Source organism: Bicyclus anynana, chromosome 3 (assembly GCF_947172395.1).
Source record: "Bicyclus anynana chromosome 3, ilBicAnyn1.1, whole genome shotgun sequence".
NCBI lineage: Eukaryota > Metazoa > Arthropoda > Insecta > Lepidoptera > Nymphalidae > Bicyclus > Bicyclus anynana.
The window spans coordinates 4146597-4172938 of NC_069085.1; the positions used below are offsets into that span (position 1 = coordinate 4146597).

At 35.7% G+C, this 26342-nt stretch overlaps 3 protein-coding genes across 4 annotated transcripts in view; 1 reads left to right on the forward strand and 2 right to left on the reverse strand.

Moving 5' to 3' along the window:
- The window catches only part of LOC112054435 (histone-lysine N-methyltransferase SETD2), a 38700-nt gene extending 27094 nt beyond the window's left edge, over positions 1 to 11606 (forward strand). For both annotated transcript variants that reach the window (XM_052891326.1, XM_052891327.1), the window contains exons 18-20: positions 805 to 1017; positions 2838 to 2957; positions 6744 to 11606. In XM_052891326.1, coding sequence (XP_052747286.1) covers positions 805 to 1017; positions 2838 to 2957; positions 6744 to 6902 — 492 coding nt within the window. In that variant the 3' untranslated portion in view covers positions 6903 to 11606. The remainder of the gene's footprint in view (positions 1 to 804; positions 1018 to 2837; positions 2958 to 6743) is intronic.
- Positions 11607 to 12971: 1365 nt separating this feature from the next.
- Positions 12972 to 19003, reverse strand: LOC112054437 (uncharacterized). The gene is made up of 5 exons (XM_024094226.2): positions 18743 to 19003; positions 17432 to 17488; positions 16490 to 16585; positions 15382 to 15615; positions 12972 to 14619 (listed from the first exon to the last, which is right to left on the reverse strand). Exons 1-5 carry the CDS (start codon positions 18905 to 18907, stop codon positions 14536 to 14538), a joined length of 636 nt encoding a protein of 211 aa, XP_023949994.2. The 5' UTR covers positions 18908 to 19003; the 3' UTR covers positions 12972 to 14535.
- Positions 19004 to 21228: 2225 nt separating this feature from the next.
- LOC112054436 (outer dynein arm-docking complex subunit 4) lies at positions 21229 to 23737 on the reverse strand. Its single transcript, XM_024094225.2, has 3 exons — positions 23225 to 23737; positions 22113 to 22373; positions 21229 to 21557 (listed from the first exon to the last, which is right to left on the reverse strand). Exons 1-3 carry the CDS (start codon positions 23729 to 23731, stop codon positions 21306 to 21308), a joined length of 1020 nt encoding a protein of 339 aa, XP_023949993.1. The 5' UTR covers positions 23732 to 23737; the 3' UTR covers positions 21229 to 21305.
- Positions 23738 to 26342: the final 2605 nt, after the last annotated feature.

Below are 26342 nucleotides of genomic sequence, written 5' to 3' on the forward strand. Positions count from 1 at the left end.
AGCTAAAAAAGTTAAAAAATAAAAGTTGTTTGTTGTTTTAAAAATGGATGGAATAAGCTAAGCTTTCATTTGTTGTGTGTGTGTGATAAATTTAGAAATGTTTACGTTTTTAAAATAATGTAAGATTATCGCTAAATCTAAAATAGCAGCAGATATATTTTTTTTATTAGTATTTAAAATCTACAACACTGAAGAATAACATAATTCTTATTTTCAGTTAACATCATCATTTCCATAATTATAAGGAGTTTGTTAGTGTGCTTTATTTTTACTATATGTATAGGTGTGTACATTTAGGTCACGCCCCCGGTGGTTTACATCGAATCTATAACGAAGACGTGATAGCCCAGTGGATATGACCTCTGCCTCCGATCCCGGAGGGTGTGGGTTCGGATCCGGTCTGGGACATGCACCTCCAACTTTTCAGTTGTGTGTATTTTAAGAAATTAAATATCACATGTCTCAAACGGTGAAGGAAAACATCGTGAGGAAACCTGCACACCAGAGAATTCCTCAATTCTCTGCGTGTGTAAAGTCTGCCAATCCGCATTGGGCCAGCGTGGTGGACCTGGAATGGCCTATCTCCTCTCATTCTGAAAGGAGACTCGAGCTCAGCAGTGAACCGTATATGGGTTGATAACAAATTAGGCTCAAGTATCACTAATTTTTTAAACAACACTTTTTTGTGATACAGCCATGTGTTTTGTCACAGACGAACTTCTTAACGAATTAAGGCACTACGATCCCACAATCGTACATTCTAGCTAGTCGAATATTCCATAAAGGCTTGTGTATGTTCTTCAGTTCGTGGAACTCGACGACTCGGACAGCGACTCGGACACGGACTCGGACGACGCACTGGAGAATGTGTTGCCGCAGCTGTCGCCGCAGCCCGCGCCGTCGCCCGTGCTCGCGCCGGCTCCCTCGCCCGCTGCCGCGCCCGCCCCCAAGTCCGCTCCCGCGCCCGCACCGCCGCCGGTGCAAGTAGACACCGAGGAGACGGCGCGACGCATCAAGGTATTTTAGGATTCCGTACCTAAGTGGTAAAAACCCAAATTATACTCAGAGGCACAATTGGGATGATGACAGTTTTTTTATTGTATATAAATTAAGAGTATACTAATAGTAAAGCAATTTTGTAAGAGTAACAGGGTATCTGCTATCATTACTTTCGGAGCTACAGGGATTTAAAGGGTCAGATTTGCAGCATTGCCACGGATCGGTAAAACGGTACGAATCAATGACGACATAATGATCGTTAGATTTGTATGAGCGTTCAAACAAAATTACTAATATCTTTGTTTATTTTTAACCGACTTCCAAAAAGGAGGAGGTTCTACGTTCGGCTGTATGTATGTTTTTTTTTTTTTTTTTTTATGTATGTCCAGCGATAATTCCGTCAATTATGGACCGATTTTGAAAATTCTTTTTTTGTTTTGAAGGGTTTACTTCCAGGGTGGTCCCATTTTTTTCATGTCAGGATCCTGGATGATGGCATCCTGGAGAAATTGACGGGAACTTTCGAAAGTTGTAGAAACGACTAGTGCGTTTGTTAGTGTTTTCATAAGGTATTTTAAACCACTACAACTTTATGAAGGTTTAGAGTTGGTCTGATGATGGAGCCGAAACACAGACGATGGAACTCTTCAACGATTTACAGCAGTCACCTTTTGTTTGGGCTTGATTAATTTGTATTGATGAGTACTTTCCACCTATATGGGTTGTGACTGTATTAAGGGTCTGGTGATGAAGACGAGGGACAGTGAAGAGAACTCCTCGACGGTTCACAGTAGCTACCTCGTGTTCGGACTTGATAAATTTGTATTGATGAGAACTTTCCACCTAGATGGACTGTGAATGTATTAAGGGTCTGGTGATGAAGACGAGGGACAGTGAAGAGAACTCCTCGACGGTTCACAGTAGCTGCCTTGTGTTTGGACTTGATAAATTTGTATTGATGAGAACTTTCCACCTAGATGGATTGTGACTGTACACACGCAGTAGGTATGCTAACACTAAAAATAAAAAAATAAAAATTTTAATAAAAAAAATTCAACCGACTTCCAAGTCAAAAAATAACTTTAACTAAAAAGCAAAAAATAACATCCTACCTATGTGCTACCTTCTGATCAGTTTGAAGGCGGTGCCAAGCCAGTGTCGTGTTTTAATTAAAGCTGTTTCTGAAAGAACCACAGAAATTTTGTAGTTAAAACGTGTTTAATTAAAACATCACTGGCTTGGCACCGCCTTCAAACTGATCAGAAGGTAGCACATAGGTAGGATGTTATTTTTTGCTTTTTAGTTAAAGTTATTTTTTGACTTGGAAGTCGGTTGAATTTTTTTTATTAAATTTTTTTTATAGTTTATGTATTAAAAAATGTCACATTTAATGTAAGGAAAGTAAAACTGTATGAATTTTCATCTAATTACGATAAAAGATTTTTAATTGATTTTGAAATTTTAAATCTTATTTATTTTGCAAATATCCAGACAATCTTTACTTTTTATGTATAAATTAGTTAACATTGACCTTATTTACCCTAATGTATCATAAAAATCAATATATTCAAACCTAGTCACTATCCCCAATCTCGCGTTATATTAAAGTGGGCGGATAATTGTGCTTCTGAGTATATACTAAAAGAAAGTAATCTAACATCAAGACCTGTTTCGATTTTCATAATATAGATAGACTTACTTGTTACTCATGCTTTGCTTGCTAATCATGCGTTATGGAATTCAATGACGAGCTCTAATTTGGTGCGCTTGTGTAGATCTACTCATAGCTATTTACTTATGAAACAGCCTACTTTACAATCAAATTGTATTTGACTCAGGAGGTGTTCCGGAGCAGCATGGCCAGGGTGATGGTGCACCACCTCAACCCGTACCGACGCTCGGACGCGCCCGCCGGCAGGATCACTTGCACCTCGGACTTCAAACACCTCGCTAGGAAGGTGAGTGTTGTATATCATTGGATTAGATTGGATTGGATAGGAGGGGTTGTGGAGCAGCATGGCCAGGGCGTGATGAGGCGTCATAACCCAGTGGATATGACCTCTGCCTTCGATTTTGGAGGGTGTGGGTTTGAATCCAGTCCGGGGCATGCACCTCCAACTTTTCAGTTGTGTGCATTTCAAGAAATTAAATATCACGTGTCTCAAACGGTGAAGGAAAACATCGTGAGCAAACCTGCATAGCAGAGAATTTTCTTAATTCTCTGCGTGTGTCAAGTCTGCCAATCCGCATTGGGCCAGCGTGGTGGACTATATTGGCCTCTCGTTAACCACTCTCGTTCTGAGAGGAGAATCGAGCTCAGCAGTGAGCCAAATATGGGTTGATAATGATGATAATGATGGCCAGGGAGATATTGGGGGAACAATTTACTTTTATGTAGATTGTGGGCTCCACTATAGTCCACAACTTTAGGCTTTTTACACAACCATATCACTTCTCAAAAAGGTTCTTTTAGGGCGACACTTTTCGTTTCGATTCACATACATTGTATTTTTAATAATAAGCTTTACGGCTCTGGGTTCTAACCCTTTTGAGCCCGGATTCACAAACAATAAATTAATTATCTCGGACCAATAATAGAAGGACCTACCTCGCAAGACGTTACCTCTCTGTCAAAGAATCAACGATCTATCTATATAGAGCGGGGCATTTAGAAGTGTTTGTAAAATCGACTGGGATAGTTGAGCGGCTAACGCGTGTAAAAAAACTAACAAACGCGTTAGATTGTTCGATTGTATCGATGTTTCATTGTTGTAATCGTTTTCGTCGTCTAAAAAACTCCCTAAATATTCCGGTTTGTGTAGTAAGTAGTTCAATGGCATAAAAAACGGCCAACAACTTCGTATTCAGTAAAAGATGACGTGACGTTCAATTTGAAAATATTTCTATTTTATTTTTGTTATTCTTTACATGTTAGCCCTTGATTTCAGTCTCACCTGATGGTAAGTGATGATGCAATCTAAGATGGACGGTATGATTTCTACACGACATCATACCGGAACGCTAAATCGCTTAGCGATACGTTTTGTAGGTAGGGTGGTAACCAGCCAGACCTGGCACAATTAAGAAATTCTCAATCGGCCCAGCCGGGGATCGAACCTAGGTCCTCCGTCTTGTAAATCCACCGCGCGTACCAGTGCGCCACGGAGGTCGTCAAAAACATAATTATAATTTATAATAAATTTGTAATAAAAACAATATCTAAAAGAAAAATCGATTCTATTCTTCTAACGAACGAACGAACAGAACATCAATCCATTAATTTAACGTTCTGTGTACAGATTATATTATTCTTGTTAAAAATTTTATTATTTATTCTTGTTAAATATTTTCAATGACTGAGTTTACCTCGTCCCTTTCAAAAAACGACAGACAATTTTGTTGCTGCATTTGGGTGCGATGCATTTCCATTTCTAATTCCTCTATGTTAAATATATAGAGTTTGCACAAAAACAATACAAACGACATAAAAAGAACCCAAGCAGACATGAGTCACAAACCATTATGAAAAATAAAGATATTGAGTTTTATGGGTATTAAATGTGCATTTATAAAATTAAATAATAACTTTAATAATTTTTATAAATGTCGTATTTTCATATCAAAAGAAGATGTTTTCTTTTATTTTAATGTGAATTTTACCTTTCATTTATTGCAGAAATACCCTATACTATGATTAATTTTTTGATTTTGTGTTATTAAGTGAAAGAAGATTTGACATTTCACACACACACACTTCACAGCACAAAACACTACTTTATTTGTTGTCTGTGACTAATACTCCTACCTCACAGTATTCGTTAACTAAATCCAGACTGTTGGGCGTATTTTCTTCCTTTGTAATTTTTATTATTTCGTTTTGTTCTCGTTTCGTTGTTGTTGTTAATTATTGTTTATTTGTTGTTTGTTTTTCGCGCGTATCTTGTATGTATTATTTATTACCTCATATCTTCGAAACCGCTGAACGGATTTACGTAATTCAGATATCCTTAGATTTGTTTTAATAACCCAAGTGTTCTTAGATAGGTGAAATTAAAAAAAACCAACAAGACGACTGTGAGATGCTATAGAATCGAGGTGATTTTTTTTTAAATATTGCAACAAGGGAATCAAATTCAAGGGCTTTTTGTGAGAATTTCAAAATGGTATATAATGGCCAAAAAAAAACTACAATTAGAAAAACGTTATTTATTAATTGTATATACATAATATGCGAGGCGGACGACTATAAGGTTTATGAAGTGTAGTTATAAAATACCTTAAATAGACTAAATTAAATATATTGATTATAAAACTCGACATGTGCGAGTCGGATTCGCCCACCGAGGGTTCCGTAGATTTTTTTGAATATTTACTTATCCTCGATTGGACGTAGGTATACACTATCGTACTTTGTAACAAACGTAACAAATAAATCCGAAATTCACCATCTATCTAACTAAAAATTATGAAATAAAATAATTAAATAAACGAATAACCCGACTGCATAAATGATACAAAAACTGATTAAACTAAAGTGGGGACCTATTAAAAAATGTAGACGTAAATCATTATATTCAATATAATAGGTCCCGACTGTTTTCTAATTTTTTTCTACACTTCTGGACTGAACTTGTTTTTTTTCTTTTCAGTTTTTGTATCATATAGGCAGTCGGGTTTTTTATTTGTTTAATTATTTTATTTATTAATTTTATTTAGTTTAGTACGAAAATGAGTGAAGCGGAGCCTGGTACTAGCCGGAGCAGTTATTCCGCATTGCTATCGTTTCCGTCACCAAAAAAGAAACGTACGAAGCTATCACCCTTATCGTCCTCCGAGAAAACCGTTTTGATTAATGTGTTTAAATATGTCGAGGATACCTTATGCTTGCTTATACATAATAAAAAACAAAACTATAAGGGTTCTTTATTGACTACGGAACCCTGAATATAAGTGAAACATTATCTGTTAGATAAATAACAGGATATAGGAATATAGAATAAAAAAAATATTGGTTATCAAAGGAAGTTTTATTTCATGACAATATTCGTAAATAATGCTGTAGTAAAATGTTGAGCACCCCTGAGTCAGCTGTTTTTGTTTATTTACATTGTTTAAAATACCTACCCGATCTGACTATAGAGCTTAATATCTAACTAACGTAATGCTAGAACGGTATTCACCTAATCTGTGCAATATTAAGTTGTTATCATCAATATTTATAATATCACCAATCACCATACTTCTACACCATAGTGCTATACACTCATAATGTACTATACTATTTGCTAACTAATGAAAATAAAATGAAATATACACCCCTTCCCCATCTTGTACATATCTATATATATAAAAATGAATTGCTGTTCGTTAGTCTCGCTAAAACTCGAGAACGGCTTAACGGATTTATCTTATCTTGGTCTTGAAATGTTCGTGGAGGTATAGGGAAGGTTTAAAAGGTGAGAAAAAATCAAATAATTTCCGGGAAAACCCTAAAAACTGCCCTTTTCTATTTCCCATACAAACGTTTAAGAGTCAAGCGGTAGGGGTAGGGTAGGGGTAGGGTAGGGGTAGAGTAGGGATAGAGAATAAGTGCACTTATGTCAAAACGAAGCTTGACCGGGTCCGCTAGTTATATTATAAAATCTTCCACCTTGTATATCATGAATAGTTTGTTTGTAATAAATTTGTGAAAAATAAGTATCTACGAGTACATCTTACTAATAAATACAATATTTTCTTCACAGCTCACCCATTTTGTAATGCTGAAGGAATTGAAGCACTGTCGCTCTGTGGAGGAACTAGTAGTCAATGACTCGGTCAGATCTAAGGCCAAGACGTTTGTCAAGAAATACATGGCCAAGTTTGGACCAGTGTACAATAGACCAGCGGAAGAGTGTGATTAGCATCCGGCTCTGCAGCTCAATGCTGCCATTATGAAAATTTGCCAAACCTATTGACTTGGCCAAGATTTGAAGACAACATTTGTTAGTGGTGTGACGACAATGTTGGCATTGTTGGCAATATGAGGCCAAACATTTGTCATTGGTTTGAGGAAAATGTTTGCAATGTTGGCCACGATTTGAAGCCAACATTTTCCATTGGTTTAAACCAGTGTTTGCACTGTGATTTGTCAGTGTTCAGTTTGTAGTGAAAACTTTATTGTGATAAACTTTATAAAAATGAACGCAGATATGCTTGTTAGTTTAATGTGAAAAAGTGAACAGTGATTGTAAAATACTATTCAATAAAAAATCATTTTGTTTAGTACTTGGTTCCACTGTGGACTAAAACGAACTGAACTAAAACTATTAAATCTTACAGACTAATATTATTTAGAGTTAGGATCACCAATTGTTCTTATTCTAAAGTATTATAATGTGTATGATTGTTAGGTATACATATTTTTGAAGAAATGTGTACAAAAGTACATCTACAGTTCAGTTGATCACATTATTAATTTTTGATTTCGTTAAAACCATGTTAGATGATCGCTGAAACTCAATCTAATAAGAATCACTGCAATTTGATGTTTTTGTCTTTATTCACTAACATGGATGCATTCTTTAAATGAAAGCCACTGAACTATGAAGATATGCTATGAAATATTTTGAAACACTCAATCGAGTTGCAATTCAACAGCTACTATACTCAGAGGCACAATTATCCGCCGACTTTAATATACTCATAATAAAGTGGGCGGATAATCGTGCCTCTGAGTATATTATCGAACAGACTTGTTTGACTTTATCCTACGAAAGACACTAAGGTAATGAATAACCCAGCTGACCAAGACCAAGGTAATTGGGTTGAAAAATTTTTGTTTCATAATGAAATAATACAATTATTATTCTACCTGTTACTACTTACTAGTCAATATTTACTCAGTATGATGATTTCATTATTATTTATTGAAATGGTGAATGAGAAAACTTGACCAAATAGATAAATGATGTGAGCTTTTACCCTCATTAATATAAAATATGTATGCGTATTTGAATTTGTTTGCAAGTTTTAACCACGTCATATATGTCATATATAAAATTAATTTTCTAAAAAATATATATAAAATCAAGCCATTAAATATAGTCCAATATTCTATAAAAATCCCAAATTCAGAGCAAATTCAACCTTAAGGATTGAGTTTAAGGTTGAATTTGCAAATGCGACTACTTGAATTGAGTGCCAAGAAGTTGTGTTTGACACTCATTGAGTGGAGACGTTTTTGGTCGCAGATTGTGCATCCAGTTTTTAAAGGAGATCGATGTATATACTATAAAAAATCTATGTCTAAGTCTAATGCAGGATTAGGTTTTATCAACTTTTGACTGTTTTTCTATCTCAATAATTTCACCATATGGGCACACTTTTAAAACGATCTTAAATACTTATTTTGTGTATGTATTACATTTCAATTATCATTAGCAACCCATATTCGGCTCACTGCTGAACTCGAGCCCCCTCTTAGAATGATATATATTGAATGAGATATTTGCTTACCTTTAAATGTTATGATATTGCGTAAATCCCTAATAAAGTAAGTTTTATTTTTATACAATCTGTAAAGTAAGTTCCCTCCTATTGCTTAAAAGAAGTACGTATTAAGGGGTAGTTTCAATTTGTTGGATGCAATGAAATAAGTGTTATTCCCATTAATGTTATATAGAACTGTAAATACGTATAGTGCAATGTCAATTGTAGATCAGATTTCTTTTTTTGACATACTTAAAAAATCTCATATTTTTTTAAGTAACTTTCATGCTTAGATGTAAATTCTTGAGTAATGAATTGATAACATTCTAATCCAATATAGCGGTTTATCGAAATTAGTGGACCAGTTACTACCTATAATATGGGTATCAAATGAAAGTAGTGACACTCTCAACATCTTCACCAAAGCAGCCTTTCCTTTGATGTCATGTTATAGGTTGCCACTAAATTCTCGTTTTAAATAATCAATAGTGTATTCTTTGTGCATGTTTCACACGAAATTTTAATTAAATTTTGATAATAGTCTGTGAATGTTGTCTATGTTGCTAAAATATATATTTTTTTTCAATTAGCTAGTTTCTGTTTTCTGTAGAAAAATAAAATTGTTATATGTTCTTTGGTTAAATAAAAACAAAAATATCGCATTTCGTTTGATAATCGTGTCTTCAAGAAGTTATGAACTACCCTAAATTAAGTTTCCTAAAGAGTTTTAAGCTATATGAAATTGTAAATATAGACAGTTAAGGAGATTAGTAATATGTTAAGTGATTTCTCATTTTGTTAAAAGATAACCTCAGAATACTGAAAATTACCTATGATCATGTTTTAGTATTATTTTAATCACTACAATGAAATTATTGACAAATGATTTACTAAGAAAGGAAGTTTCGATCCTCCACATTACCAAAAATCAATATTTTGCGAAAAACACTATTATTATAATAGTTCATGTAGTTCGTGTTTCGATGATGATGATGATGATGATGATGATGACTCGTTATTTGTTACTTTGCGAAAGCTTACAATATTTATAATCTCTCATTTATTTATTCGGTACTTTTTTTTAATTGTCAACAATGTTAATAAAATTAAAATACAAATTACAATACATAACGCTAACATTTATAAAAAAAAAAGAATTTAAAAGGAGATGGTCGAATTAAGGTCCACTCTTGTACAACATATCATTAAAATAATAAAAAAGTACAAGGTTTTTATTAAAATCTGAATAAGTGAATAAATCTAACTAAATAAAAAGAAATAAATTAAATTAAAACCCAAGGTTTTAAGTTTTATCAAGATGGCACCCTTAAAGCAACTATGACATGACAATTGACAGCAAACGTCAAAACGACTACTGCATTGAAAATGTCATCAATCCGCTATTATTACCCATATTAGTGTTGCGTTTCTTGGGAGATAATGAATATTATTTCGAAAGAATTAAAGTGAATTCGTAGATTTGTATAATCAAAAATCGTCCAAAAAAATATTTTCTTTTATTTCTGCCAGGGTACAATGACTTATCCTGGGCTCCATACAATTTTGGACCATCTCCTTTACTCTATTATTATTATTTATTATACAGAATACTTCATTTTGGAGTAAAGCGTCAGGAATGACTAAAAATAAATGAAAACCCGACAAATTCATTTCCATTTCAATTTGACGGTTTTTCGAGGAAAAAATCATTATTTATTATCGTCTATGAAGTTTTAATTTGATAAATTGCATTATCCTCATCACTAATGTTTGTTGTATCCGTCGGTTTGCGCTGGCCCTTTATAATTATGTAATTAAAAAAAACTGTTCACTAATGCAATTAAGCTATTTATTGATGATCTCTAGAAGGGTTGAGAGATTGATTTTTTTAATGACGATATCTCGAATGCTAATATTGTTAATGATTTAAGTAGGTACAGTATTATTAATGGATGTTGCTATGTCTGTTGTTTATATGTAAAATATACTTAATCTAATAATCTTTATTAGGTAAATCAATTTTACTTCATTCTTCGCTGGAAATTGTACTTTCGAGAATCGAAAACTGTCAGTTTTGTATGATATTCGATCATCACCGTATTTTGAAAATTGTTAATAATTGCATTACAAGGGCTTGTCAATTTAGAGAAGCTATTGTATTTCAAAAAGATTTTTGATACAAGTAAATGAACCTATAAAGAGATATTTTTTGCAGCGTGAGTCTCAGTCTAATTCTAACTCTATAATAGAGTTAGAGTTCTATCCTACGATAGAAAATAATTTGAAATTCAATCTAAAATCCTCAGGGCCGGTTCCAAAACTGCTGTCATATTCCTGCCAACCTGAAGTATAGATTTAATCTATGACCGGAAATAGCGAATTTTAGTCTATGGCATATCTCGCTCCTGGTATTTAGACGCGTACCGACTCGCGAACATAAATCACATATAAATTGTAATTAACCATATCTTCGCCATTACGCGTTTGTTTTTGCCCTATGCAATTATTGAATGCAATGAATTGGCTAACAGTCTTTTTCAACTGACTTAAAAAAAATGAGGAGGTTCTTTCGACTCGTATATTTTTTTAAATGTTTGCTACCTCATAACTTCGTCATTTATTAACCAAATTTGAAAATTCTGTTTTTGTTTGAAAGAGAAAGAGAGTAAGAATACTTTCAGATTGTATCATTTCATTTTCATGAAAATCGATTAAGTAATTTTGTGTTAAAATCAAAATAATTGAAATACGTCTGAAGTTGGTTCCATTTTTATGTAAACAAAGTTTCTTCTCTTCTTAGAAGAATCTTTGAGAAAGACTCTTCTCTTCTTAGAAGAATCTTTGTTTCAGATAGTAAATATGATGATTTATATCAACAGATTGTATTGTATGGTATTGTACTGTGAAGAACACTTTTCAATCAAGACAAAATTTATCGTACTGTGTAAATATTGTAAATATAAATATACAATTATGTTCAAACCGTATGTCTGTTTGTTTTACATTGATGGAGTGTTTTGTCTGTATTTACGTACTCGTGTAGTCGTGAGTGTGAAATGACGATATAAGCTGAGTAATTGTATAGTTAAGTGGCAATATGTGATCGAGAACAAGTAAAAACTTTATTTCTTTTAATATATTTTCGTTTTATTTATTCACATACGCAGAGAATTAAGGAAATTCTCGGGTATGCAGGTGTCCTCACGACGTTTTTCCTTTATCGTTTTGAGACAGAAAATATTTAATTTTTTAAATGCACACAACAAAAAGTTGGAGGTGCATCCCACACCCTCCGGATTCGGAGGCAGAGGTCATATCCACTGGGCTATCATGGCTTGCATTATTAAATAATGTATGCGTATTACTTATTATCTGTATGCATAACTTGCGACGATGTATTCAGAATCTTAATCAATAAAACAGATGTTAAAATCACATTTATCTATACTAATATTATAAAGAGGTAAAGTTTGTAAGTTTGTAAGTTTGTCACATTTTTTAAATGGGGTAATCTTCGGAACTACTGGTCCGATTTTAAAAATTCTTTCACCAGTAGAATGCTACATTATCGGGGAGTGCTATAGGCTATATTTTATATTGGTATCATATATATTAGCCGAGTTATCACAGTTTTTGTCATACAGGTCGGAACGAAAATCCTCTTAGGCAGACTTATTCGCATGCGCTGCCTTAACCATTGTGTAAAATTGAAATTAATGTATGGAGGCTTTATGTATCTTTAAAAGTTCTACAAAAAAGTCCGCGACACCATATACCTATCTTCTATACATTAGCAGATATAGTACCTTTTGTGTTTTAAAAATTATTAATTTTATATACTTAGGTTTGCGTCATTATTTATGCTACTTAACTTAAATCCTTATCAAAATAAATTATTTAATAATCACAAGGATGTTATGGAGATAAGATTTGCCCTTTATAGTATGTTAATTAGTTAAATAGTTTCGGAGATAATACAAAATTTCTAAAAGGCGGAATGCCGCTTATGTTTAAGCGCCAACCGCCAAATTAAGTTGAACCTTCCTCTATAGGTTTCTACGTATTTTATAGGGATCAGCATTTTTGGTTACTAAACTCTATGTAGGCGTTTTATCCATTTACCAATAGATGGCGTTGAGCAAAAACACCATATTTTTGTACGGCGCTAGGGAGATTTATGCCGACTACATGATGATCGAAATTGATTGTTCATACATTGGTGATGGTGGTGAAAAATTTACTTAGATTTTGGCAAGTCGATGTTTATTGTTAATGATTATGTTCTACTTCTAGGCACGCCACGTACCACGTAGGTAGTTAAAGTTAGCTAGGTACTGTTTGTCTGACTCTGTCTATTTACGTATTTCTTTTTAGATTTAGAAATAGAGATTAGAGACATACTTTAAGTTTTAATTTATAGTTTAGATACGTCGTACTTTCTTTGTTTAGGTTCAGGACCAGGTTCAGGTAATCGGGTTTAAACTTTAAATTCAAATAAATAATTTGTAATTTTATTTTATTCGTTTCGTTTCGACTTTCGACTTTCGTCATACGTATTTCGTGTAATTAGTTATTATTTCGTTTTATGGTATTATTTCGATTGTTGTGTATATAAATTAATTAAAACTTAGTAAGTGTAATTATAGTGTTTTGTGTTAACTTAATTTTGTAAAAGATATACATACGTAGTCTATACTAATCTATACTATCTATACTAATATTATAAAGAGGTAAAGTTTGTAAGTTTGTAAGTTTGAAGGAACTACTGGTCCGATTTTAAAAATTCTTTCACCAGTAGAATGCTACATTATCGGGGAGTGCTATAGGTTATATTTTATATTGGTATCATATATATTAGCCGAGTTATCACAGTTTTTGTCATACAGGTCGGACTGAAAATCCTCTTATACAGACTTATTCGCATGCGCTGCCTTAACTATTGTGTAAAATTGAAATTAATATATGGAGACTTTATGTATCTTTAAAAGTTCTACAAAAAAGTCCGCGACACCATATATCTATCTTCTATATATTAGCTGATATATAGAAGAAAAAAGGCCTTTTGTGTTTTAAAAATTATTAATTTTATATACTTAGGTTTACGTCATTATTTATACAACTAAACTTTAATCCTTATTAAAATAAATTATTTAATAATCACAAGGGTATTATGGAGATAAGATTTGCCCTTTACAGTATGTTAATTACTTAAATAGTTTCGGAGATAATACAAAATTTCTAAAAGACGCAGAAATTCCACTATATGACGCCCGGCGCTTTCATTTACGTAGTTCCCGTTCCCGTGTGAATATGGGGATCAAACATAGCCTTGGACACTCGCAAATAACGTAGCTTTCTATTGGTAAAACAATTTTCCAAATCGGTCCAGTAGATCCAGAGATTACCTCCTACAACCACACGAACTTTACCTCTTTATATTATTAGCATAGAAGTCTCTATTTCTCTTGGTCATACCACCACTCTCGAAGGACTGGACCGATTTTGCTAAGGGTAGGAGTAAGATAGAGAAGTTACAGGGTAGGTTAGGGTACGGGTAGGGAAGCGTAGGGGTAGTGTAGGGGTAGGGTAGGTTTAGGGCCGGGTTTAGGGTAGTGGTAGGGTCGGGGTAGAGGTAGGGTAGTGGTAGGGTAGAGGTACGGGTAGGATAGGGAAGTGGCAGGGTAGGGGTAGGATAGGCGTGAGATAGGGGTACGGGTGGGATAGGGGTAGGAAAGGGATAGGGTACGGGGAGGGTACGGGTAGGATTGGGGTAGGGTATAGGTAAGGTAGGGGTAGGGTAGGGGTAGGGTTGGGGCAGTGGTAGGGTTGGGGTAGTGATAGGGTAGGGGTATGGTAGGGGTAGGGTAGGTTAGGTTAGGTTAGGGGGTAGTAGTAAAATTGACATCGAATTTTACGCAGACGAAGTCGCGGGCGTCCGCTAGTGTACCTATATATTTGTATCAAATATTATGTTTATGTAGGTAGTTAAGTAGGAAAAAATTGCAATACAATCCTAGAGCATAGTTAATATCGTCGGAGTCTGTAGATAATTTAATGGTTGTTTGATCATTGTCCAAGCGCTTTTTTGCATTTTTTCGCGTTTTCAGCCATTTCTTGACACACGTCGAGTTTCTTCCATGAATCACATCCCTAAAAATTTAAAATTTACATTGAGGTCGATTGTTAAGTAGGTATTTATGTAATTATAAAATAATCGTTTGAACTACATGGCTAAACATTTTTTACGATGCGATACGGGGTAATAAACATGGGCGTAGCGAGGTATGGGCAGGGGGAGGCAGCTGAAAAGGAATTTTAAAAGTTGGTTCATCATCATTATCAACCTATATTCAGCTCACTGCTGCGCTCGAGTATCCTCTCAGAATGAGAGGAGTTAGGCCAATAGTCTACCACGCTGGCCCAATGCAGATTGGCAGACTTCACACACGCAGAGAATTGAGAAAATTCTCTGGTGTGCAGGTTTCCTCACGATGTTTTCCTTGACCAACCAATTTTTAAAATTTTAAAAATAAAATTAAAAAAAAAAAAAAAAATCTGGAATTGCCAGATTGGTCCCATTTAATTTTTATGAAAATCAGTAATTTTGTGTTAAAATCAAAATAACTGATATACTTCTTTAGAGTCGGTTACATTTTCGTGTTAAAAATATTATACCCAGTGCTTCTCTTGAGCTTCGAACTACGAATTTTTTTTTTCATTTTTCGTTTTCACACGAATGGACCTTTATAGTCCGGGAGTTCCGTATCATTGCTAAGGTGATAGCTACGCCCCTGCATATAACAGACCTGAGTCAATTTCGAAAATCGAACCTCGTAACATGCGGCATTCTCAATTGCGCTAGAGAGGCTTTTTTTTAATTTAATTTATTAGGTAAATCAATTTTAAAATTACCAGGAAGCTGTTGATATAAGTGCAGACATAGAACTTGACGGCAGGGCAGGAATCTTCGGGAGGGTAGGTCGCATATTTGCCATTTAGACACTCCTTCCTTAGTCTCTCTATAAAGGATTTCTCTTTAGGATAATCTTTCTCCAGTTTATCATAAAACTTCTTAGCACCTTCCTCATCGATAGCATCGTCTTTCATGATTCCCGTCTTCTTCAGAATACATTGGAAGTCTTCGCACTGTCAAGAATAATTTTGAAAAAATACTTACAAATTCTTTTATTTCCGGTAAATTATTTTAAAGCTACCATTTACCATTGGTCGGACTCATCACCTAGGTGTGGTAGTTCAATCCCCCAACCCGTTGGTCTATTTTCATACTTCTAATACCTACCAACAGTTTTTTTAAACAGAATATTTGCCATATCTTTTAAATATGACCATTCCCTCCAACTATACTGGAAATACGAAAATTTTGACGGCCTCCGTGGCGCAGTGGTATGCGCGGTGGATTTACAAAACGGAGGTCCTGGGTTCGATCCCCGGCTGGGCAGATTGAGATTTTCTTAATTTGTCCAGGTCTGGCTGGTGGGAGGCTTCGGCTGTGGCTAGTTACCACCCTACCGGCAAAGACGTACCGCCAAGCGATTTAGCGTTCCGGTACGATGCCGTGTAGAAAGGGGTGTGGATTTTCATCCTCCTCCTAACAATTTAGCCCGCTTCCATCTTAGACTGCGTCATCACTTACCATCAGGTGAGATTGTAGTCAAGGGCTAACTTGTAAAGAATAAAAAAAAAAATATAATTTTCCAGACTAGTTGGAGGGGAAAAAAAGGAACAGAAAAAGAAAAAGAAGAAAGTTACGATCAGTTTAGAAACGATTATGAAATCTTTTTCAAGGTTATAAACGCCTATTCATACATTTTATTGATAGATGCACTGAAGTTCTTAGTATAATATAGCGAGTATAATTACTTAGCTTAGTAGCTAGAGGGCGCGCAAGAGAATGCAGCCTACGTTCAATAATTACGGGATATCCCATTTTAAACTGTAACCCTGTTCCAACAAACTTAAGCTTTTAAAAGATTCCAGATAGATCAAACAGAGTACAAACCATCCACTCCTCCGAGTCTGATGTGAGACATTCATCGTAGTCTTTATTCAGGTCATCGAAGCTTTCCAAAGATTCGCAGCACATCTTGTCAACACCCTGGAAACACTAATTTTTTATAGAATACAACATAAAACAAGGATATAAGAAACAAAATGTGATGTGTGATGGACTTGCCAATGCACAACTTTAAGCAATGTGTTAAAAATTTTTATTTACTTAGTCGAGGTTACTACATTATTGATGAGTTCCTTAACGATAAAGGTGCTTGGAGGCCATTGGATCAGCTTCCACCTTCACACAGGAAGTAAAACTATAAGAAATTGTAATTGTTATCAATTGTAAATTATAGTACTGTATGACTTTTTCATTTCAAAAGAGCAACTGAGTTTCTTGCCGGTATCTTCTCAGCAGAACCTGCCTTCCGAACCGGTGGTAGAATCTTTACAAATAGTCAACTGACGTGTCAAAAGTGCTTGTAAATTGAGCCTACTTGAAATAAATGAATTTTGATTTGATTTGATTTAAATTGATTATCTTCTTTCTTCCTTCAAACAAAGTAAAACGTCTGTGACGAGGACCTATTACGACAAGTCCAACAGACCTAAGCAGTGGCGTAGCGTGCCTTGGACGGGTCCATTATCAAAATAGGCGAGCGGCAATTCCCGAAAAATCTCCCAAAAAATTCCCAATTCCTGCACTCAAACAAAAAAAATGTTACAACAAACATTTTGCCACTTATTTTACGTAGTACCTAATGTAGATTTTGGTTGTTTTATTTTCGGGACGCACCAGACTAATTGGGATTGTGTACATTTTACTCATTTTTGCTTTCACACGTAAGGGGCCCTGTAGTCCGGGGGCCCCGTATCATTGATACGGCGGCAACTACGTCCCTGCTTAAATTATGAGCTTAAAGCTTATAGGTATGTATAAAGTACCCACCTCAGGATTGAAAAGTTCTAGGCAGGACATCACATCATCTTCAGACCCAGCAGATACCTGAATATATACACATAATGAATATATCACATGAATATACGAATAATTATGTTCCTAGTATACCTATGCCTTAATACCTTTAGGCACATGTACTAGAAAAAATCTGTATTTTATTAGGGCCTCGTCAATAAAAGTTATGTCCTAGTTGTATAGACATTTGACTATGAAAACTGTGAACTGAGGTATTCATTACAAATAAGTGCAAGTATATACGTATAAGCAAATTCCTACAATTGCTATTCACTATCTTGGTCCAGAAAATCCAATATTTAAGCGGCTAAAAACTCTGTTTGTCGCCCAAAGCTTGCTCGCGATTGGGTGCTTGCGTACCTAACTGTTAAAGCGAAACTTGACTGGGTCCTCTATTTACAAATATAAAGGCCATGCTTGGAAATATTACATATATTTTTGGATGACGCAATGAAGTACTGTCAGGCGTAGGTATTTGCTGAATAGTGATGTCATACATGATACAGACACAGTTTACTTTACTAGCGAATAGATGCATTATCATCAGCAATGTATATTACATAAATACATGTCCATGTCTAGGCACTATCAAGAGTAAGCCACCACAAATGATCATCCCCTTCTTCATCCAGCTACTTCCCACTACATTCGGTCCATCAACTGAAGAGCGTCCTTTACTGAGCTACTATACGTTGTCTGCACTCTAAAACACGTCTACCGCAGCGGATATATGTTAGCTTAGTCAGTATATAGTCTGACATTCTGATCCCAGACAAGTTCTGGACATGTACAAATGGTACAGTGTGCCTAGTGGGAGTTTTCAATATTTTCATACTGTTAATATCGCGTTAACGTAATCGCGAATTTATTTATATGGAATTGAAACAGTTGTGCAGTAGTGCCACTAGATGGCAATGTTTCTACTTCTTAGGAATTCGCCGTTCTCGTTTACGTTAACACGATCATCACAGTATCTAACCGCCGCTAGGCCCTCTACGAGTTATCTACTTTCAGAGCTTATTCAATTCAAAAAACAAACAATAAAAATTTTCCTCTATAAAATAATACTTACTAGCTATTCCTACCTAGATTGGTATAACAGAATCTTGGCCGGCGTTTGGGACTTATACTTCTTTGAAACGGCTAAACCGGTTTTAATGGACTTAGTGTTTTGAGAAAAGGTCGTGAAGTATGAGTATTTCACCCCCATTTTCCAATATTTCCTTATCAATCGCGGTTATAGTATTTTTGTGTTATAGGTAAATACTTAATGAGGGTACTTACGTTCGATATTACTAACACAAGCCCAATCAACAAGTAACTCATGGCAACCATTTTATTATTACAAACCAATTCACAATGTCGTGCTAAAAACGCCATCACACTATTTATATGAGGCAGACACAAAAGAGCCGTTTCCTGGACCGATTTTCTGATAAATAGCGTCATTTGGCAAATTATACTAGTTATTTGCACTTTAACCAATGTAGTTTAAATATTAAATATTTTTTGTGGCCTTCGGTTGGAGCAATAATTATATTCTTTCCCGTAAAAGTACGTTTAGTAAGTTTTTGGATCTTGATTTGGCTAATAACGGTCATAATGTGACCGTGAGATGTGATCCGTGACCACTTTAATACGAGTTGGTGCTTTAAAAGTCGAATAAAAATATACGATAACAACTTGTCGCTTCATGGTGTCTGTGATGTTATATATTATGTAACGATAGTATTACGCAGTGGCGTAGCTTGGCTTGGAGGGGCCCTGAATCAAAATTAGTTTGGGGCCCCAAATGAAGGGTAAAGATTTCTCACAAAAGAAACAAAAATGCTGGCTTAAAATAAACATGACAATAAACATGAAAAAAAAACATACACACAGCCGAAAGTAGAACCTCCTCCTTTTTGGAAGTCGGTTAAAATATAGGATGTTTTCAACTTTAGGGGAAAAAAAAGATTACCTACATTTTACAAATGTTTGTATGTACCTATGTCCCTGTAGTCCGGGGGCTCCGTATGTTTGATACGGCTGATACTAGCAGCTACGTAAGACCAGTGGCGTAGCCTGGTCTTACGCCTTCTTAATAGAAAAATCGGAAAAAAAAACATTAGGTAGGTAAGCTATTTTCGTTTTTCTTAAAACATTGTCAAGAATTAATGCCATGATATATTTGTTTATTGGGAATCTAAATAAACAGGAGTTTAATAAAAACATCAATAAGTCTTTTAACATTTAATTAAAACAAAACGAAATTTAATTACCTACTAAAATGCTACGATGGACCTATTACTTTACTACTAGGTGTATAAGGATAGTGGCTCTTAATCTTATTCGGTGATCCCTGGAAATAGCCCCATGTGGTTTGCGGAGCTCTCTTGGTTTTTATGGAGGAAATCTTTTTTAAAATGGACTATTCATTTACACATGAATAAACGGTTCGAAACCAAAACGAAACGACAGAGAAACTCGTCTCTTACAGTAATTGTTTTCATAATAAGTATGTTATTATTTATTTTATTTTAGTTATTTACTTTATTATTAAAAATAAAAGTATAAGTAATAATTACTTCATTGCAAAAAATATATATTCTTATTATTCTACAAAATACGAGTAGGTAGATATTTAAATTAAGCCTAACCATGGTGCAACACATAACACAATGGGGATGATGACTAGGTTTGAATATATTGATTTTTATGATACATTCGGGTAAATAAGATCAATGTTAACTGATTTATACATAAAAAGCAAAGATTGTCTGGATATTTGCAAAATAAATAAGATTATAAAATTTCAAAATCTATTAAATTTTTTTTTATCGTAATTAGATGAAAATTCATACAGTTTTAGCTTCCTTACATTAAATGTGACATTTTTCAATAAATGAACTATAAACATATTAACAAACATAACAACAAATAACAAAGATATTAGTAATTTTGTTAGAACGCCCATACAAACCTAACGATCAGCGAGCCAACGACGTCACTAAACTGTGCCATTTTGTATGGAGCGTTTTTCAGGGATCCGCGGCAGCGCCGCAAATCTGACCCTTTAAATCCCTGTAGCTCCGAAAGTAATGATCGCAGATACCCTGTTGCTTTTACAAAATTGCTTTGCTATTAGTATACTCTTAATTTATATACAGTGTAAAAAACTGTCATCACCCCTATTGGCTTTATTGTGCACTGGATATTATTACATAAATAATATTAAAAAAAATTAAATAACAAACAAAAATAGAAAAGAATAAAAATAACAATCATCAGCGGGTAGTAAAATAAACAACATTTAAATTATTATGTGAGTGTGTCGCTGCTGCGATGTACAAAGGCTGTCCCAAAAAGAATTTATTTAATTTCCGCTTATTGCACATTGGATAGTCGTATATTTTAAAAGATTTTTGACCGTTTCCGGAAGATCGTGAGAGATTATGAACTCTGAAGTATGAAGTCTGAACTCTACTTATTATTGCAATATAATTATAATTAATCTATCTTTTCCGCGTACCTACCGTAAAGGTTTTTGTCTTAGACATTCTTTTTGTCTTATAAGTGGTTTTTTCAGTAACGACTAAAATCAACTTCACACGGGCTTGGCACCCACTTCAAAGTGATCAATAGGTAGAAAATATTATAAAGTTATTTTTCCCTTTTTAGTTTCGGGATACGTTAAAGTTTTGAAGTCGGTTGTATTTTTTTTTTAATTTCAACCGGTATAGTTTTAATAATAGTTTGGTGCCCGTGGTTCTATAAGTAGTGTAGGTACTACTTATAGAACCACGGGCACCAAACTAGGCTACGATATATTACTCTTAATATCTATAATTATTTATTTGCATTTTCTCTAAGCAGTTTGTTGTTGCCTCCAAAACTCTTCCCGGTTTTCCAAAAACCGTATCGCCTCCTCAGCTTGTTTCATGACTACGTCGTTCTTTTTATCCGCTATCGCTAGATCTGGATTTTTGAGAAGATTCTCGAGGTAGATCTTATCCGACATCAGTTGGCCCAACACTGGTCGGGACGACTTCGACAGTCTTCGCTTGTTTGAGCTCTTCTTCACTGTTTTTACAGCCCCGATTGTGTTTTCAATTGCCTCCTGAATAACAGAAATAATATTATGGTCAGAAGGTCATTCTTAGAGCTTAGAAGCACCTAGGTGTTCCGCCGCGGATTAGTGAGCTGAGTGCATGAAGTTTTTTATAAGATTTCAATGGCTCAGGGTAATAAATTGGCTGTAATTATCAGCCCCCGCATTCTGTAAAGTTACAGCACTGTGACATCGTTCGTTTCCATGGCAACTTCGTTGTGAGTGTGTCAGTGTTAGTTTCGACTGAGTTCCAACTTCCAACTATGATTGTGCTGTCAGTAGATGACAAAAAAGGAGGTAAAATAAGTAGGCCTAATTCCATCCAACTTGAGTTTTTTATAATCTACTCATAGCGCAATGAACCAACCAATTATCTTATTTTATTTAGAAAGCTCCCCATTCGGCATGAAACCGGATAAATTTTCGAAGATTCTAGCGAATTGTGAACGTCATTCATCGAGTCTCCCTTGAACCCCGGGGTTCCACCTGGATCACTTTGAGAATCAGCACTAAATGAACGTAGCGTAGTATTTGTAGGAAATATAATACAAAAATATCACTCACTTGTGCTTTTTGAACCCCAAGCCGGAACTCACTCAGGTCAGGTCTTGCTCGAAGTCCCCGATGGTAGTGTACAAGGCTCAGCTCAAACTCCCCGCAGTAGTACAAGGCCTCGGCTTTCTGTAGCAGGGCCTTGGCATGCTTGGGGTCCAGTTTGAGGGCACTCTCCGCGTCGATCAGCGACTTGTGGGGCTCCCCGAGCAGTAGGTAGCACCTGCTGCGCGATACGTAGGCGGCTTTTTCTTCGGGAGCTAGTTCGATTGCCTAGAACATGTGATTTTCAAATATATTTATGTTATTCATCGTCATCACGTAAGTACCTACATCCCATTGTTATTGGGATATTATGATAGAGAATGAAAACTAGCATTTGGTTCATTATATAAAACCCAGTTCATCATTAACAACCCATATTCGGCTCGCTATTGAGCACGAGTCTCCTCAGAATGAAAGAGGGCAGGCTGATAGTCCACCACGTTGGCTCAATGCAGATTGACAGACTTCACACACGTAGATAATTAAGAAAATTCTTAGGTATTTGCACGATATTTAATTTCTTAAAATACATGTCACTGAAAAGTTACATGCCCCGGACCGGATTCGAACCTACGCCCTCCGAATCGGCGACTGAATCCTGAATCCTAGGCTATCACGCTCTTTTGTCCCTTTTAATTTTACTTTATCATTATCGATACAAAGTTGCCAAGTTTTTTTTTTTTATTTTAGTTGGTTTATGAATTTTCTCTAAACTTTTTTAATTCCAAGCTCTTAGCGCCACTGAAGATCAAAGAAATAAATTAAAATTATCGGCCAAATTATCGAATTGAAGCGAAATCAAAGTTTTTATTAAAGAATATCTACAATCATATTTAGTTGAGATTTTCATCACATTCAAAAGAAATCAAGGTTGACGACTTAATTATTAAGTACCTCCGTCCTTCAATAGTAGAAATGCTCGATAACGTGCATTTAGATCGATTAATGGGTCAAAGATCTTTAACCAATAAATGCTTGTTCCCATTTTCAGGAATATTTAGGGTTTGAATGTTAATGAGTTGATCGTTGAATCTTTATAGATCGTTTTACCTACAAAAGGTACCTCGTTGTTGAAATACCTTGTCCACAAAAGTAAGTGCGCTGCGAAATCTCTCCCTCATCATCTCAGCGCGCGCTAACGCCAGCAGCGTGCCAGCATCCGCCTCCATCGGCAGCTGCAGAGCGTTGCTCCTCTCCGCCTTGTCCTTCATACTGAGAGACTGCTTGATGTCTCTAGTTCCTATCACGACGGCTGCAGCTCGATCTTTGTCCGTGTAGAGTTCCTCTTCGCGACGTCGTCTCTCCCTTTTCGGTTTACGACGGAACTTCTTTTTCTGGGGTTTCTCAGAATCCTTGCGCCCCGTCGGAGTGAACTTTTCATCTTCGGGGAAAGAGTCAATTTTCTCCACTGGTGCCCGTTTGCTGATGGATGCCTTTTGAATCGGTAGCTCCTCGTCTTCGTCCCCTGTTCCAACTCTAACGAAGCTCTGGAGGAACTCCGCGTCTTTCGTCGGTCCGAGAATGGATCGAGCTTGGGCTTTGGCATTGTCTTCACTGTCAAAAGCTTTCACAGTTAGATGCGACATGTTGGATCTGTTACGTAACTCGTAGGTGTGTGAAGGGGCATCGATATCGACGCCCGAGCTGTGGTCGTCATGGTGACGGAATGTGTTTTCGCACCCACTTATCGCCTGCTTCCTTGGGTGGGATGCTCTTTGGTGACGCGCTTTGTTTTTGATATCTCCATTATTGTTGCTACTTTTCATTCCTACGTAATGTGTTTAATTTAACTGATCAATCTGATGATTTTAAGAAACTAAATATCACGTGTCTCAAACGGTGAAGGAAAACATCGTGAGGAAACCTGAATACCTGATAATTTTCTTAATTCTCTGCGCGTGTGAAGTCTGCGAGCGTGTATTTGGCCTAACTCCTCTCATTCTGAGAGGAGACTCGAGCTCAGCAGTGAGCCGAATATGGGTTGATAATGATGAACTGATCAATCTACTGGGGTTTATAATGATCCAAAAGCTAGTTTTCATTCTCTATCCTAATAGCAATGGAATGTACTTACTTGTTGTTCAGGAGATTATTGTAATAGATAGGAAAAATTTTGTAAAAATATTTTTTATTTGTGTTCTAGGACTCGTATTTTCGTATAATTTCACTAAAGAAACACCACGTTTCTCCTTCCTTAATATATACTTATAGAGTGTACACTCTAGCCGTTTGCTGAGTTCTTGGATTCGAACATTGGTTAATGGGGATGACTATAAACCTGCTTTCTGATGAATAAATAAATTATTATTATTATTATTTTGATACATTTTACTCTCACGCCCGGTACAACATAAACATATATATAAGGCCAAAAGGAAAATAAATAAACTTACTTAAATACGCAAAATAAATAAACATAAATATACGCTACATAAATACATATATGCACCGGGCGGAGGATTCACCCCGGCAGGGAGACCAAACGGCCGGGGGTCAGGGCGACAGGTGAAGAAACCGGCGGACTATCCTAGCCGAGTCCAGCAAGACCGCTTTTTGCATCTTGCCTGCGAGCGAACTGCCACGGAACCCCAGCCGCCTTAAATGGTGAGCGAGGCTGACTGGGATCAAACCATTGGCAGATATGACGATTGGGATGATTTCAGTGGACTCCACATGCCACATGGCGGTAACCTCGTGAGCCAGATCTAGATATTTACGTTTTTTCTCTGTCTCAGCTCTCTCTATTATTATTATTATTATTATTATTATAATGTTTTTTAAGACATTCGGGCCAGTTAACTAATTTATACATTAAAAACTATCAATCAAAAACATTTTTAACGATGAAAAATCGTACATTTTTGCCTTCCTTAGACTTAATGGGACATTTTTCATGTGAATTATAAAAGTAAGCGCACAAATAACAAAAATATTTGTAATATAGTTTGAACGCTCATCCAAATCTAATTGAGCCATGTCATTTAGCAAAGGGCGTTTTTAAATGATCCGTGGCAGTGCCGCAAATATGACCCTTTAAATTCCTGTAGCTCCGAAAGTAATATTCACAGACACCCTATTATTTATTCAAATTAATTGCTTTACTATTAACATACTCATAATTTATTCAGGTATACATAAACAATTTAAAACACTTTCATCATCCCTATTGTAGTTTACTAGAAGATGTTCTAGGACCATATCAACCTACGACGAAACCGGTTATAGTTTTCTTTTGTGTTTTTTCTTGCTTTTGTTTGACAGGTAAATCCTGGAATAACAGTATAGCTACCTTATCCAGTGACACCAGCGCTCGGTCGAAGTGTCCGCTCTTGAAATGTCCGGTCGCCTCGTCGCGGAACTTCTTGGCTTCCACCGGGTTATTGTTTGGCTGTTCCACCTCCTTCGTGCGACCCATGGCTCAATTACCTTAATGTGAAAACATCAATACATATCTACATAAAATAAAACTGAAGTGTCTGTCTGTATTACAAGATAAGTGTGTGTTCCCAAGTGTGCATTTGCATTTACTTATTTACACGACAAACAAGCTGTTCTTCTAACCTAGGTATTAGTTTATTATTGTATTAGAGCGATGGAACGAGCTATGTTAGGAGTATCTCTGCGCGATCAAATCAGAAATGAGGAGATCCGCACAAGAACCAAAGTCACCCACATAGCACAACGAGGTGCGAAGATGAATTGGCAATGGGCGGGGCACATAGTTCGGAGTTCAAGAGCCGATGGTCTCAAAGTGCTGGAATGGCGACCCCGCACTAGTAAGCGCAGTATTAATCGACCCCCCACCAGGTGGACATCAAGCGATTCGCTAGATTCAGGTGGCTCAGTATCGTGATGTTTGGAAGTCCCTACAAAAGGAAGGCCTATATCCTACAGTGGACGTCCATCGGCTGATATTATGATTAGTTTTTTAGATAACTCCTGAGTACCTACTTTAATTTTTTTACGACTAAGACTTACATTTATGTCCTTTTTGTTATTTTTAACCGACTTCAAAAAGGAGGAGGTTCTCATTTTGATCGGTATGTTTTTTTTATGTATGTACATCGATTACTCGATGAAATAAATAATAAACTCCCCATGTGGTCCCATATTCACCAGGTCAGGATCTGATGATGGAAACCTGGAGAAATCGGGAAAAACTTTCAAAAGTTAAATGGATGACTAGTGTGTTCATAT

Excerpts from the sequence above, each read along its gene's own strand:
- LOC112054437 (XM_024094226.2), bottom strand. The coding sequence starts at position 18,907 with ATGACGCTATTTATCAGAAAATCGGTCCAGGAAACGGCTCTTTTGTGT. Across the intron at positions 17,489-18,742 it reads TTGTGTTAGTAATATCGAAC|GTATCTGCTGGGTCTGAAGA; the intron begins GTAAGTACCCTC and ends GTATATATTCAG. Across the intron at positions 16,586-17,431 it reads TAGAACTTTTCAATCCTGAG|GGTGTTGACAAGATGTGCTG; the intron begins GTGGGTACTTTA and ends TAGTGTTTCCAG.
- LOC112054436 (XM_024094225.2), bottom strand. The coding sequence starts at position 23,731 with ATGTCGCATCTAACTGTGAAAGCTTTTGACAGTGAAGACAATGCCAAA. Across the intron at positions 22,374-23,224 it reads CACTTACTTTTGTGGACAAG|GCAATCGAACTAGCTCCCGA; the intron begins GTATTTCAACAA and ends CACATGTTCTAG. Across the intron at positions 21,558-22,112 it reads TTGGGGTTCAAAAAGCACAA|GAGGCAATTGAAAACACAAT; the intron begins GTGAGTGATATT and ends TCTGTTATTCAG.